We start from the raw sequence: 13,831 nt of genomic DNA on the forward strand, positions 1-13,831 counted from the left end.
GGTAAGGGACTCAATCCACCTGGGGAGCATCAGCCTAGCCGTTTAACTGTTACCAATAAAGCAACAGGCTAACACTTGGTTTGGGAGAGTTTAATTTGTGCTGTCCACACTGGACACTGCATAGTACTGGTGCTGCCCCCTGAGAGCACCCCCTCCTCCCCCACACAAAGGAGGACCAGAGGGGTGAATATTCAAAGATGGGGAAGGGAAGTGAAAAAGAACTGTGCACGTGGCCTCTGACTACCTGGAGGTGGTGAGGGAGGCTTCCCCACCACGCTGGCACTAGCAAGCTCAAGAAGGGCAGATGGGGGGTGCGGTAATGCAGGAAGGGCGATGTGATCACACCCATGGGATGTTAACTCTTCAGCTGGGCGGGGGTTAGGGGAGGGCTTTGAGAAGGCTCTGTGATCAGGATGCTGGCTGGATACTTCCCTTGGTAACAGACAGCCTTGGAAAGACGCTGCAAAAGCAGGTGAGGGCAGCCGCGTCCGGACTGCTTCCTGGAGGTGGTGAAGCCTTTCCAGCCCATCCTCAGGCGGAGACAACCAGCAGCCAGCCCTTGGCACCCAGATGCCAGAAGAGTTCCAAGTCAGGGCCAGAGGTGTGTGCTCTGGTGACCCTGCCTTGAGGTCAGTCCCTTAGGTCAGCAGAGACGGGGGAGGGCTGCAGCCAAGCTGGGATGTGCTCACTGACTATCATTCCAACTGCCCCCTCAAGTGACCGCTCCTCACCCTGCTGACTAGTGTGACACGCATCAGGTAGAAGGCCAATGTGCTGGATTTCTCTCTCTTGTCCTCCACACACACGTGCACACATTAAGGAGAAGGCAGGTGAGGGGAAGGGATACAACTCACACGGCTCGCCTGACAACTGTGAATAAAGACTTTTTCCCGCGTTATAAGCAAAAGGAAGAGAAACTAAGACAGTGTCTTCAGAGACAGCTCTCAAGGCACACACTGCCTCAGATCCCGTTTTCCTCCCATTCTGGCCGAGTCATTCAAGCCTGGGCCCAGGTCAAGTCCTATCACGAGTCCACAGGAATCAACAGTTCACCACAAAGGACCAGACACGGCAACACAGGGTCTGAAGATCACTGACTTTAGCACTTAAGAGATGAGGTGTTTCCAACTACAGACACACTTATCTGGTTCCTTGGAAGCGCCACCATGCCACCACATCTTCCCAGGGTGGGTCTCCAATTCTCATGCTCCCTGTGGAAAGGCTCCCCTCAAGCTGGGTAGGGGGGCCACATCCTGGGCTGGATGTGTGGGATCAGGCAGGTTCCTTCTCTGCTCTCCTCCACCCCTCAGTCACACCTGGAGATTGATGGTCACCCTCCAACACTGCTTTCTTAAAGGTATGGAGATAAGAATCCCTGGAAGGGAGGGTTACTTCCAGGTCTGCTGCAGCTTCAGGACAGTCAGCTATTGTATAAGGGGACCACGCGGGTGATCTCCTGTCTGCAGATGGGGCAGCTCTTGGGCTCTGGCAAGGCGCGGTAACACTCGGTGCAGGAACAGACATGGCCACACTCCAAGAAGACACAGGACTTGAAGTTGCTCAGACACACCACACAGGCACTCTTCAGATTCTCCCTGTCCTCGGGTGTGGCTCGGCTCAGCAGCTGGGCCTCGCGCTCTCGGAATTCCTCCTGCATCTGCTTGAGGCGCAGTCGCTCCTGCCGCTGCAGGTACTGCTTTCGGAGGATGAAGAAGAGGGTGGCACAGGCGGCAAAGCCAAAGAGCAGTGTCAGGATCTTCCACAGTCGGACACTTGACTCCTGCCTCTGCAGCAGGCTGTCAAAGTCCTGGCTGCTCAGGTAGTACTGCATGCCCTGCTTGGGGGGCTGGAGGCGGACAGAGTTGTTGTCCAGGACCAGTTCACCCACCCCTGTGAGGGTGGCCCCAACCTTCAGCATCTCCTCTGTCTCCTGGATGCCTTTAGGCCGCTCACCGCTGATGTAGTGGCCGATGACATCAGTGAAGGACTGGATCGAGGGGTGGAACTTCTCATACACGGTCTCCAGGCCCAGATCCACCGAGTCCAGGGGCTTCAGCACTCGGACAGCCACATCCACACCGTCTTCATGGGGCACCAGGTCAAATGGCACCGTATTGGTTCTCTGGTGGATGATCTTTGAATAGTCATTCCTAAGAGTAGAAGAGAACTCAGATAAAACAAGACATCATATACACCCAGGCAGAGTTGAGATCACCCAAATGCCAGGAGGACAGAATAAAGTCTGGAGTAACTTTAAAAAAAACACACACACACAAAAGAAATCACTATTATCCAGCTGCCTCTCAATTTTATGAGGCAACTGAAGATTTTTTACCAGCTTCTGTAGTCTGAAATTGATCAAACATGCAATCAAGATGCATTCGGAATTACTGGTGATTGGAATGCAAAAGCTGGAAATGAAGAAGTATTGGTAGCTGGAAAACATGGCCTTGGTGATAGAAAAGACATTGGAGATCGAATGATAGAATTTTGCAAGACCAACGACTTCTTCATTGCAAATACCGTTTTTCAACAACATAATGGTGACTATACACTTGGACCTCACCAGATGGAATACATAGGAATCAATCAACTACATCTGTGGAAAGAGGCAATGGAAAAGCTCAGTATCATCAGTCAGAACAAGGCCAGGGGCCGACTGCAGAACAGACCATCAATTGCTCCTATGCAAATTCAAGTTGAAACTGAAGAAAATGAAAACAAGTCCACGAGAGCCAAAATACGCCCTTGAGTATATCCCACTTGAATTTGGAGACCATCTCAAGAATAGATGCATTGAACACTAATGACTGAAAACCAGGTGACTTGTGCAAGGACATCAAGGACATTACGCATGAACAAAGCAAAAGGCTGTTAAAAAGACAGGAAAGAAAGAATAGGCCAAAATGGATGTCAGAAGAGACTCTGAAACCTGCTCTCGGGCGCAAAATAGCTGAAGTGTATGGAAGAAATGATGAAATAAAAGAGCTGAACAGAGGCTTTCGAAAGGGCAGCTCGAGAAGACAGGATATTACAATGAAATGTAGGAAGACCTGGAGTTAGAAAGCCAAAAGAGAAGAACACGCTTGGCATTTCTCAAGCTGAAAGAACTGAAGAAAAAATCCAAGCCTCGAGATGCAACACGGAAGGATTCTACAGGCGATACCGAACAACTCAGGAAGCATTGTAAGAAGATGGACGGAACACAGTCACCTTACCAAAAAGAACTGGTTGATGTTCAACCATTTCAGGAAGTAGCATATAATCAAGAACTGATGGTACTGAAGAAAGAAGTCCAAGCTGCACCGAAGGCACTGGTGAAACACAAGGCTCCAGGAATGGACGGAATACCAATTGATACATTTCAAACTACGGATGCAGTGCTTGAAGTGCTCACTCATCTACGCCAAGAAATTTGGAAGACAGCTACCTGGCCAACCGACTGGAAGAGATCCATATTTGTACCCATTTCAAAGAAAGGTGATCCAAGGGAATGTAGAAATTAGTGAACAATATCATTAATATCACATGTAAGTAAAATTTTCCTGAATATCATTCGAAAGCAATTGCACCAGCACATTGACAGGAAAACACCCAGTACCATCGAGTCGATTCCGACACTGACAGTGACATTGACAGGGAACACTGACAGGGAACTGCCAGAAGTTCAAGCCGGATTCAGAAGAGGACGTGAAACAAGGGGTATCACTGCTGATGTCAGATGGATCGTGGCTAAAAGCAGGGAATACTAGAAACATGTTTACCTGTTTATTACTGACTATCCAAAGGCATCCAACTGTGTAGATCATAACAAATTATGCATAACACTACACAGAATGGGAATTCCAGAATGCTTAACTGTGCTCATGTGGAACCTGTACATAGACCAAGAAGCAGTCATTCATACAGAGCAAGGTTATACTACATGGTTTAAAATCAAGAAACGTGTGCATCGGGGCTGCATTCTTTCACTGTTCTTATTCAATCTGTATGCTGTGCAAATAATCCAGGAAGCTGGACTGTATGAAGAAGAACGGGGCAACAGGATTGGTAGAAGACTCATTAACAACCTGCGATATGCAGATGACACAACCTTACTTGCTGAAAGTGAAGAGGACTTGAAGCACTTACTAAAGATCAAAGACCACAGCCTTCCGTATGGATTACACCTCAACATAAAGAAAACAAAGATCCTCACAACTGGACCAATGAGCAACATCATGATAAATGGAGAAAAGATTGACGTTGTCAAGGAATTCATTTAACTTTGATCCACAATCAACGCCCATGAAAGCAGCAATCAGGAATTAAAGGACATATTGCACTGGGCAAACCTGCTGCAAAAGACTTCTTTAAATTGTTCCAAAGCAAAGACGTCACCTTCAGGACTAAGGTGCCCCTGACCCAAACCATATTTTCCATCACTTCATATGCATGCAAAAGCTGGACGACAAATAAGAAGACCAAAGAGCTGATGCCTTTGAATGACGGTGTTGGTGAAGAATACTGACTATGCCATGGACTGCCAGAAGAAGGAACAAATCTGTCTTGGAAGAAGTATAGCGACAGTATTCCTTGGAAGCGGGGATGGCGAGACTTCATCTCATGTGCTAAGGACATATCAGCGGGAGAGACCAGTCCCTGGAGAAGGACATCATGCTTGGTAAAGCAGAGGGTCAGTGGAAGAGAGGAAGGCGCTCGATGAGATGGACTGACACAACGGCTGCAACAATGGGCTCAAGCACAACTGTGAGGATGGCACAGGACCGGGCAACGCTTCTTTCTGTTGTACACAGGGTTGCTATGAGTCGGAACCGACTCAACATGACCTAACAACAACAATTTTTAGGTCCTCAAGTGGTATCAGTGGGACGACAAATACCGTCATAAATGGCCTGTACCATTTATTTCCTTTTGCCACTATACAATCAATATCCAAAACAAAACCACTAGGATCAGTTAGAAAAATGGTACTTCCTGTAACGGCACAAAATTATTTTTAATAAATTCATAAATCAATGGTTCTCAAACTTTATTGTGCATAAGAATCAACAGAGATATTGTGAAAAACACAGGTTCTGGGTGCCCCGTCCTAGAAATTCGGATTCTGTAGGTCTGGAATGGAGCCCAGGAACATGCATTTTCAGAAGATGCCTAGGTGTTTCCGATGTAGGAGGTCCACGGACCACACATGAAGAATATCATCAGCATAGAGGGACTGGTCTACAACTTGCTTCAGGTGAGGCTGAAAACACAGAAACCAGATCCAGGACGCCAGCATTTGAACGGCCAGCTGTGAGTTTTTCGGTCAGTGGAGAAAGAATACTTACCAAAGGTGAGTTGTTCGATTCCACACCATCTTGTGCTCCTGAAGTGTGAGACGCTGAATTACCCCCTTGCAATTTTCCACAAACTGGCTGTTGAGCGTTTCTTTAACAGATCGCACAGCTCCTAAGTAGAAACAAATTGTGTTATTTCTGAAGAATGTCTCTGCCCTCCCCTTTAAAGTAATTAAAATTGTGATTTTAGCTTGAGTTAGTTTATTAACAATGATGAAATTTTTATCATCATAAGTTACATTGGAAACCCTGGTGGCACAGTGGTTAAGCACTACAGCTGCTAACCAAGAGGTCGGCAGTTCAAATCCGCCAGGCACTCCTTGGAAACTCTATCAGGCAGTTCTACCCTGTCCTATAGGGTCGCTATGAGTCGGAATCAACTCGATGGCAGTGGGTTTTTGTTTTTTTTTTTAAGTTACATTTTGCGGGGTACTCTGCTGAGCATACGGATTGACACAGTGGCTGCAGTAATGGGCTCGACCATAACGATTGTGAGCATGGTGCAGGACCAGGCAGTGTGACGTACTGTTGTACACAGGGTCTCTGTGAGTTGGAACCGACTTGACGGCACCTAATAATAACAACAACTGCTAAGCACTTTACAGATTGCATCATTTAAGTCTTACAACTCCATAAAGTAGGTATTATTTTAGAGATGGGGAAACAGTGGTTCAGGAAGGTTTGGTAGTTTCCCCAAGACCACACAGCAAATAACCCAGGTCTCTCTGACCCCAAATCCCATGTTCTGGACCACTGCCACATTGCCACAAAAGACCCTTAGTGTCAGTCAAGTAGATCTTTATCAAACTTTTGGAAGAAGGGATGGGTTTTTATTTTACCAATAAATAAACATACCTTCAATAACAGCATAAGGCACACATTTTCCTGGAGCTTCCAAAAGAATACTCTTTAGATCTTCACCCAAGTGGATTTTTTTAGCTCCCTAAATGCAAATAGCATATTAAATTAACTGTTGAGTACTGACATGCTCAATCAAACTTAAAGGGCAAAAAAGACAAATCAAAACTACAATGAGATACCATTTCACCCCAACATTACTGACATGAATAAAAAAAAACAGAAAATAACAGATGTTGGCAAGGCTGCAGGGAAACCGGAACTCTTACACACTGCTGGTGGGAATGCAAAATGGTACAACCATTTTGGAAAATGATATGGCGCTTCCTTCCAAAGCTAGAAATAGAAATACCGTATGATCCAGCAATTCCACTCCTAGGAATAGATCCTAGAGAAATAAGAGCCTTCACACGAATAGACGTATGTACACCCATGTTCACTGTAGCATTATTCACAATAGCAAAAAGGTGGAAAAAACCTAAGTGCCCTTCAGTAGTTACAGGGACAAACTATGGCACATACACACAGTGGAATACTACGAAATAACAAAGAACAATGACAAATCCACAAAACATCTCACAACATCAATGAATCTGTAGAGCATTCTGCTCAGTGAAATACGTCAGTCGCAAAAAAGGATAAATAATGTAAGAGGCCACCATTATAAAAACACACGAAAATGTTTCCACACAGAAAGAAACAATCTTTGATGGTTACAAAGGATAGGAGGGGTGGAGAGGGAAAATACTAACTAAATAGTAGGTAAGTGGTAATAACTCTGGCGAGGGGTAAGACAGTACACAATACTGGAAAAGTCAGTACAACTTGACCAGGGCAAAGTCACAGAAGCTTCACAGACACATACAAATGCCCTGAGGGACCAAGCTACTGGGCTGAGGGCTGGGGATCATGGTCTTGGGGAACATCTAGCTCAAATGGCATAACAGTCTATAAAGAAAATGTTCTATATCTGATGGTGGTGAGTAGACTCTGGGGTCTTAAAAGCCTGTGAGTGGTCATCTAAGATATATCTAGTGGTCCCATCCGGACCGGAGCAAAGGAGAATGAAGAAGATCAAAGACACGAGGGAAAGATGAGTCCAAAGGACTAATGGACCACAACTACCACAACCTCCACCAGACTGAGCCCAGAATAGCTAGATGGCACCCAGTTACCACCACAAACTGTTCTGGCAGGGTTTGCAATAGAGTGGGAGAAAAATGTAGAACAAAATTCAAATTCACACACACACAAAAAAAGGCCAGCCTTGCTGGTCTGTCAGAGACTGGAGAGTATGCCCCCAGACACCCTTTTAACTCACTGCTGAAGTCACACTCCTGAGGTTCACCCTTCAGCCAAATCTTAGGTCTATAAAAACCAAAACCAAACCCGTTGCGTCAATTCTGACTCATAGCAACCCTATAGAACAGAGCAGAACTGCCCCATAGAGTTTCCAAGGAGCATCTGGTGGATTCGAACCAGCAGCCTTTTGGTTAGCAGCCGCAGCAGTTAACCACTATGCCACCAAGGTTCCCAGACCAGTCTATAGGGCCAACCAATAACACACGTGAGGAACATGCTTTGTAGTCCAATTGTGCATGAGATTAAAGGGCACACCAGCCCAGGAGCAAAGATGAGAAGGCAGGAAGGGACCAGAAAACTGGACGAACGGAAACCGGGAACCCAGGGTGGGGAATGGGAGAGTGTGGACACATCGCAGGGTTGGCAACCAATGTCACAAAACAATTTGTCTATTAATTGTTTAATGAGAAACTAATTTGCTTTGTAAACTTTCACCTAAAGCACAATTAAAAAAATAAAGCTAGAAGAGAAAGGGAGAGACAAAAAAGAAAAAAGACTGCTAAATTTTTCACGTTGAGAAAATGAAGAAATCAGGCAGGAAGGAGACTATGGAAACTCAGATTCCAAAGCTGTGTCCTCCAAGTGGTAAAGCCTCAGCAGGCACAGGGCGGAGGCTCGGCTCGGCTCTCTGGCATCACTGGAGAACCAGGCTGCCACATCCACTCTTTCTCCAGCTAAGCAAACACACACTCCTCTTAATGTTAACCTTTTTTTTAATGAAAATATGAAAGGTACTAATCAATTTGCTATCTTCATACTGCAGATGGAACATAATTTCACCTCTTGTTGATAAAAGAGAGCCATAGAGCCAAAGGATTTGTGTATACAGCACCTAATTTAGTGCCTAATACATGGCAAGGGCTTGGGAACCAGTGGGTATTATTATCACCACCACCTTTGTGAATTAATGCTCTGCATTATTAATGAAGGAATGTCTTTGCTTTGTTAGGGCAAGTCTCTGTTAACTGGAGCCAGACAATTTCTTCTTTTACTTTTTCACTTGTCCTTCTTCCCACTCATAATAAAGTAAACAAGGTCACTTCTGTTGCTGTTGTCCTCTAACAAGCCGTCGTTCCCTCACCCCCAGCAATTCATAGCTTCCAACCTGTTGTGCTTGGGAAGCCAAAAAAAAAAAAAAAAGAACCCAAACCCGCTGCCACTGGGTCGATTCCAACTCATAGGGACCCTACAGGACAGAGCAGAACTGCCCCATAGGGTTTCCAAGGAGAGGCTGCTGGATTCCAACTGCTGACCTTTTGTTAGCAGCCAAGCTCTTAACTACTGCGCCACCAGGGTTCTGCTTGGGAAACCAGACGACCAAAATAAATAATAAACTTGACGCACATTTCCTGAGCATCTCCGTACTAGGCACTGTGCTGGGTGCTGGGATTCCCTGTATTCCCGTCAGCAAATCTGAAGAACGCCAGATAAGTAACCTCTAAGAAGTGATGACGTGCTGGACACATTGAGGTCACTCTAAGTTAAGAAGCCCTAGTAGCGTAACGGTAAAGCGTTTGGCTGCTAACCACAAGGTTGCTGGTTCGAACCCACCCAGCAGCTCCACAGGAGAAAGACCTGCCAACCCGCTTCCATTAACATTACAACCAAGAAAACCCTATGGGGCTGCTCTACTCTGTCACACGGGTCGCTATGAGTCAAAAGATAACAAGTTTAAGTTACTGCTAGCCAGTAAATGACAGGAGCAAGGTCAATAAAAACTTATTAACCGCCCATACTGAAAAGATAATAAAATAACAACTAACACTTACAAATCATTTACTTGTTTATTATCTGTTTCCCTCCACTGGACTAGGAGGGCTAGGACCTTGTTTTGCCTTGGTCGCTGCTGTACTCCTCGTGCCAAGAACATGGCCTGACACGTAGAAGGCACTCAATAAATGTTTGATGAATAAATTAATGAATAAATAAACATTTAGATATACTAGGTACCTGACACTATGCTACTCACTTTAAATGCATTTATTGCCCCTAACATTCCTATAAGGTAGGCATTATGATTAGCTCCAATTTCAGATAAGGGAACTGAGGCTCAGAGAGATGAAGTGATTGGCCAAAGTCCCACAGCTGGTAAAGTATCCGCCACAGGATGGCTGATCAGAATTTTTTTAAAGGAAGGAGAGTGGTACGGTCAGAAAGACCTTAGTTTTAATAGAGCTTCACAATCAAGCTTTGTGACTTTGGGTTACTTAACGTACCCGAGTCTCAGCTTCCAGAGCTGTAAAGGAGGAGGAGAACACAAGCTCACGGATTTTTACACAGATGAAATGAGCCTTGAGGGATGACGGGATCCAGCCCAAAGGCTGGCACAAAAATGCATTCCCAATCACTATGAGCGATGCACGAGGATAAGACAAGTACCCTACTCTGGAAGTTTTGTAATTTGATTGAGAAAATAAAATCTAAAATATTACAGTCCCAACTCTTTTTCCAGGAAGGGGCTATTTCATCCTCATTTGGTTACTAACTGGAAAGGTTTTTAAGGTCGCCCAAACATGGGCTCTGGAGAGTCCACCTCTTCAGAAAATTCCACATCTAGCCAACTTGAGGCCAAATTGATTTCAAAGAGTCAGAAAGTGAAATATCAGCCACACTCATAGCCAATCACATGGTTATTTAATTAAGCAAATGAGCAGACAGCAGGAATCTCACTAGGATGCCACTGACACCGCAAATCCAATTGCCTGGGAACTTGGCTCATTCCTGAGAGATTCCAAAACTCCCCTCACAGGGACTGAATTGCTGGACTGAGGGCTGTGGGGACCATGGTCTCAGGGAACATCTAGCTCAATTGGCATAACAGAATTTACAAAGAAAATGTTCTACATTCTACTTTGGTGAGTAGCATCTGTGGTATTAAAAGCCTGTGAACAGCCATGTAGGACATTCCACTGGTCTCATCCCTTCGGGAGCAAGGAAGAATGAGGAAAACTAAAGACACAAGGGAAAGATTAGTCCATGAACTACATCTACCACAGCCTCCACCAGACTGAGATGGTGCCTGGCTACCACCACTGACTGCTCTGACAGGGATCACAATAGAGGGTCCCGGACAAAGCTGGAGAAAAATGTAGAACAAAATTCTAACTCAAAAATAAAGACCAGACTTGCTGGCCTGACAGTTATTGTTGTTGTTAGGTGCGTCAAGTTGGTTCTGGCTCATAGCGACCCTATGCACAACAGAACGCAACACTGCCTGGTCCCACGCCATCCTTACGATCGTTGTTATGCTTGAACTCATTGTTGCAGCCACTTTGTCAATCCACCTTGTTGAGGGTCTTCCTCTTTTACGCTGACCCTGTACTCTGCCAAGCATGATGTCCTTCTCCAGGGACTGTCCTGACAACATGTCCAAAGTATGTTAGACACAGTCTCGCCATCCTTGCTTCTGAGGAGCATTCTGGCTGTACTTCTTCCAAGACAGATTTGTTCACTCTTTTGGCAGTCCACGGTATGTTCAATATTCTTCACCAATACCACAATCCAAAGGCGTCAATTTTTCAGTCTTCCTTATCCACTGTCCAGCTTTCACATGCATATGACGCAACTGAAAATACCATGGCTTGGGTCAGGCGCACCTTAGTCTTCAAGGTGACATCTTTGCTCTTCCACACTTTAAAGAGGTCCTTTGCAGCAGATTTACCCAATGCAATGCGTCTTTTGATTTCCTGACTGCTGCTTCCATGGCTGTTGATTGTGGATCCAAGTAAAATGAAATCCTTGACAACTTCAATCTTTTCTCCATTTATCATGATGTTGCTCATTGGTCCAGTTGTGAGGATTTCTGTTTTCTTTATGTTGAGGTGCAATCCATCCTGAAGGCTGTGGTCTTTGATCTTTATTAGTAAGTGCTTCAAGTTCTTTTCACTTTCAGCAAGCAAGGTTGTGTCATCTGCATAACGCAGGCTGTTAATGAGTGTTCCGCCAATCCTGATGCCCCATTCTTCTTCATACAGTCCAGCTTCTCAGATTATTTGTTCAGCATACAGACTGAATAGGTATGGTGAAAGAATACAACCCTGACGTACACTTTTTCTGCCTTTAAACCAATCAGTATCCCCTTGTTCTGTTCCAACAATTGCCTCCTGATCTATGTAAAGGTTCCTCATGAGCACAATTAAGCCTGACAGAGACTGGAGAAACCCTGAGAATATGGCCCCCAGACACCCTTTTGGCTAAGTAGTGAGGTCACTCCTGAGGTTCACCCTTCAGCTAAAGGTTGAACAGGCTCATGGAACAAAACAAAACTGAAAGGGCACACCAGCCCTGGGGTTGGGACTGGAAAGTAGGAGGGAACAGGAAAGCTGGTAATAGAGAACGCAGGGTTGAGAACGGAGAGTGCTGACATGTTGTGGGGTTGCTAACCAACGTCACACAACAATGTATGTACTGTTTGATGAGGAACCGGTTTGTTCTCTAAACCTTCACCTCGAGTTCAATAAAAAAATAAATAAATAACTTCCCTCATAGCAGCAATTTCATATATTTGTTTCTAAGCCCCTACTGAAAAGAATGTGATATTGTGATCGATCAAGTTTAGGGCTTCATCTTTCATATAAATGACAATTAGGGTCTTAACTGCTGTACTGTGACATTTCAGCCAAAACGAATCCACAAACATTTACTGAGCATCTACCACTTGCCAAGCACCAAATTAGAACCTAGAGGGAAAGAAGAAAGACAAATAAGATCCCGCCCCTGACCTAAACAGGTCCATCTCTCATGGGCCAGTCAGACAGTCACAATAAACCAATGTGGTCAAGCAAAAAAAAAAAAAAAACAAAAAAACCCTACACTTGGAATCAAAACACCTAAGCTTCACTTCCAGGCTGACTAGTTGTCAGACCTTTCCTCTAAGTCTCAATTTGCAATCTGGAGGTAATCGTCATTTCATCTAACCCGAGAAGTTATTAAGAAGAAAAAATTAAAACCAAGATGGAAATGTGTTTTGTAAACTATAAAATGCAGTCCAAAAACAGAATTATTTTAAAAACAGCTATCACATAAAAAGGAAGGTTTCGAAGTAGCAAGGAGCTGAGTGGTTAAATAACTGGGCATGGTCCAAGGTCCAGAATGTACTCTCCTGCTAGGAATGTGCATGGCCCACTCCCTCATCTCTTCCGGGATCCTGGGCTAATGTTACCTTAATTAAAACAGCAAACCTCCTTTCTCTAGTACTCCCTTTCCCCTTTTTCCTGCATTACTCTATAGCATTTATCACCATCTGTCATACCAAATGATTTACTTGCTTTTGTCTGTCTGCCTGTACTAAAATGGAATCTCCAGGAGAGCAGGGACTTTCGTCTGTTCTACTCATCGCTATATTCTCAGAGCCTGGCGCATATTAGGTGTTCAGTAAATATTTGTCGAACAAATTAATGAAGTCAAGATTCATTATGAGTAATGAGAGGAACTTAAGAGAAAATGGGCATGAACCTGTTATCATGAGACCTGGATTCTGATCCTAGCTCCTCCATTTGCTGAGCGGGTGACACTCTCTAAAAGCCTGTTTCCTCTTTTGTAGTTTCTGGCTGTGGAGCGGCCCTAGGAGAGTCGTGGGCTCATCTTTACCGGGCGCAGAGATGACCCGGCTGAGGCCAGTCGTGCCTCATCACTGACCTTCAGTTCATGGGAGACCTGGGCCTTCTGCCGGTATACGGAGTACAGGATAGCAGTGACGACGGAACTGGTGCCCAGGAGGATGAACTGGGACAGCGAAGGCCGCCCTCCACTCTCCATGGCTGCGCCGAGGTCTGGATGCAGTCCGAGAGGCAGAGTCTGGGCCCGCCACCTCCGCCGGCCACTTTCCTCCACTCGGGACCTCACCCCCCCACCCCCAGGGCACTTCCCGAAAACCCATAACCCGTCGCGCGGCGATGACGCGTACATCAGAACCTGAAGCGGAGGCGGGGCAAAGAGGGCCGGAAGACGGGGTTGCCAAGGTGACCGCCGCTCTGCTGCGACCCCCACCCCCCACCCCACCCCACCCCGAGAGGTGGAGTTTCCAGACTTAGGTCTTAGAGGGATGGTTTTGGAGAGCTGATAGGTCGCCTGGCAGTTCGTGACCTTTTTCTCTCCGACCCGGGGCTCACCAGCCACAGCCCGATTTGCCCGCGTCGCCCTGGCCTCCGTCCCTCTGATTTCCTGGAGTTACTGGGTTGTTTGATGCCTCAATACTTACGTGTGCTTGGTATTACACATTTAAGCTTCAGGGCAAACCTTAAGACTTGAATTTTATTCTGTCCACTTTACAG

At 45.6% G+C, this 13,831-nt stretch overlaps 1 protein-coding gene across 1 annotated transcript; it reads right to left on the bottom strand.

The window, feature by feature from the left end:
• Positions 1 to 1,420: 1,420 nt before the first annotated feature.
• MUL1 (mitochondrial E3 ubiquitin protein ligase 1) lies at positions 1,421 to 13,416 on the bottom strand. The gene is made up of 4 exons (XM_003413427.4): positions 13,197 to 13,416; positions 6,195 to 6,282; positions 5,331 to 5,451; positions 1,421 to 2,150 (listed from the first exon to the last, which is right to left on the bottom strand). The coding sequence occupies exons 1-4, from the start codon at positions 13,314 to 13,316 to the stop codon at positions 1,421 to 1,423; spliced, it is 1,059 nt and encodes a 352-aa protein (XP_003413475.1). The 5' UTR covers positions 13,317 to 13,416.
• Between the last annotated feature and the right edge of the window lie 415 nt (positions 13,417 to 13,831).

Source organism: Loxodonta africana, chromosome 3 (genome assembly GCF_030014295.1).
Source record: "Loxodonta africana isolate mLoxAfr1 chromosome 3, mLoxAfr1.hap2, whole genome shotgun sequence".
In the NCBI taxonomy this organism is placed as follows: Eukaryota; Metazoa; Chordata; class Mammalia; order Proboscidea; family Elephantidae; genus Loxodonta; species Loxodonta africana.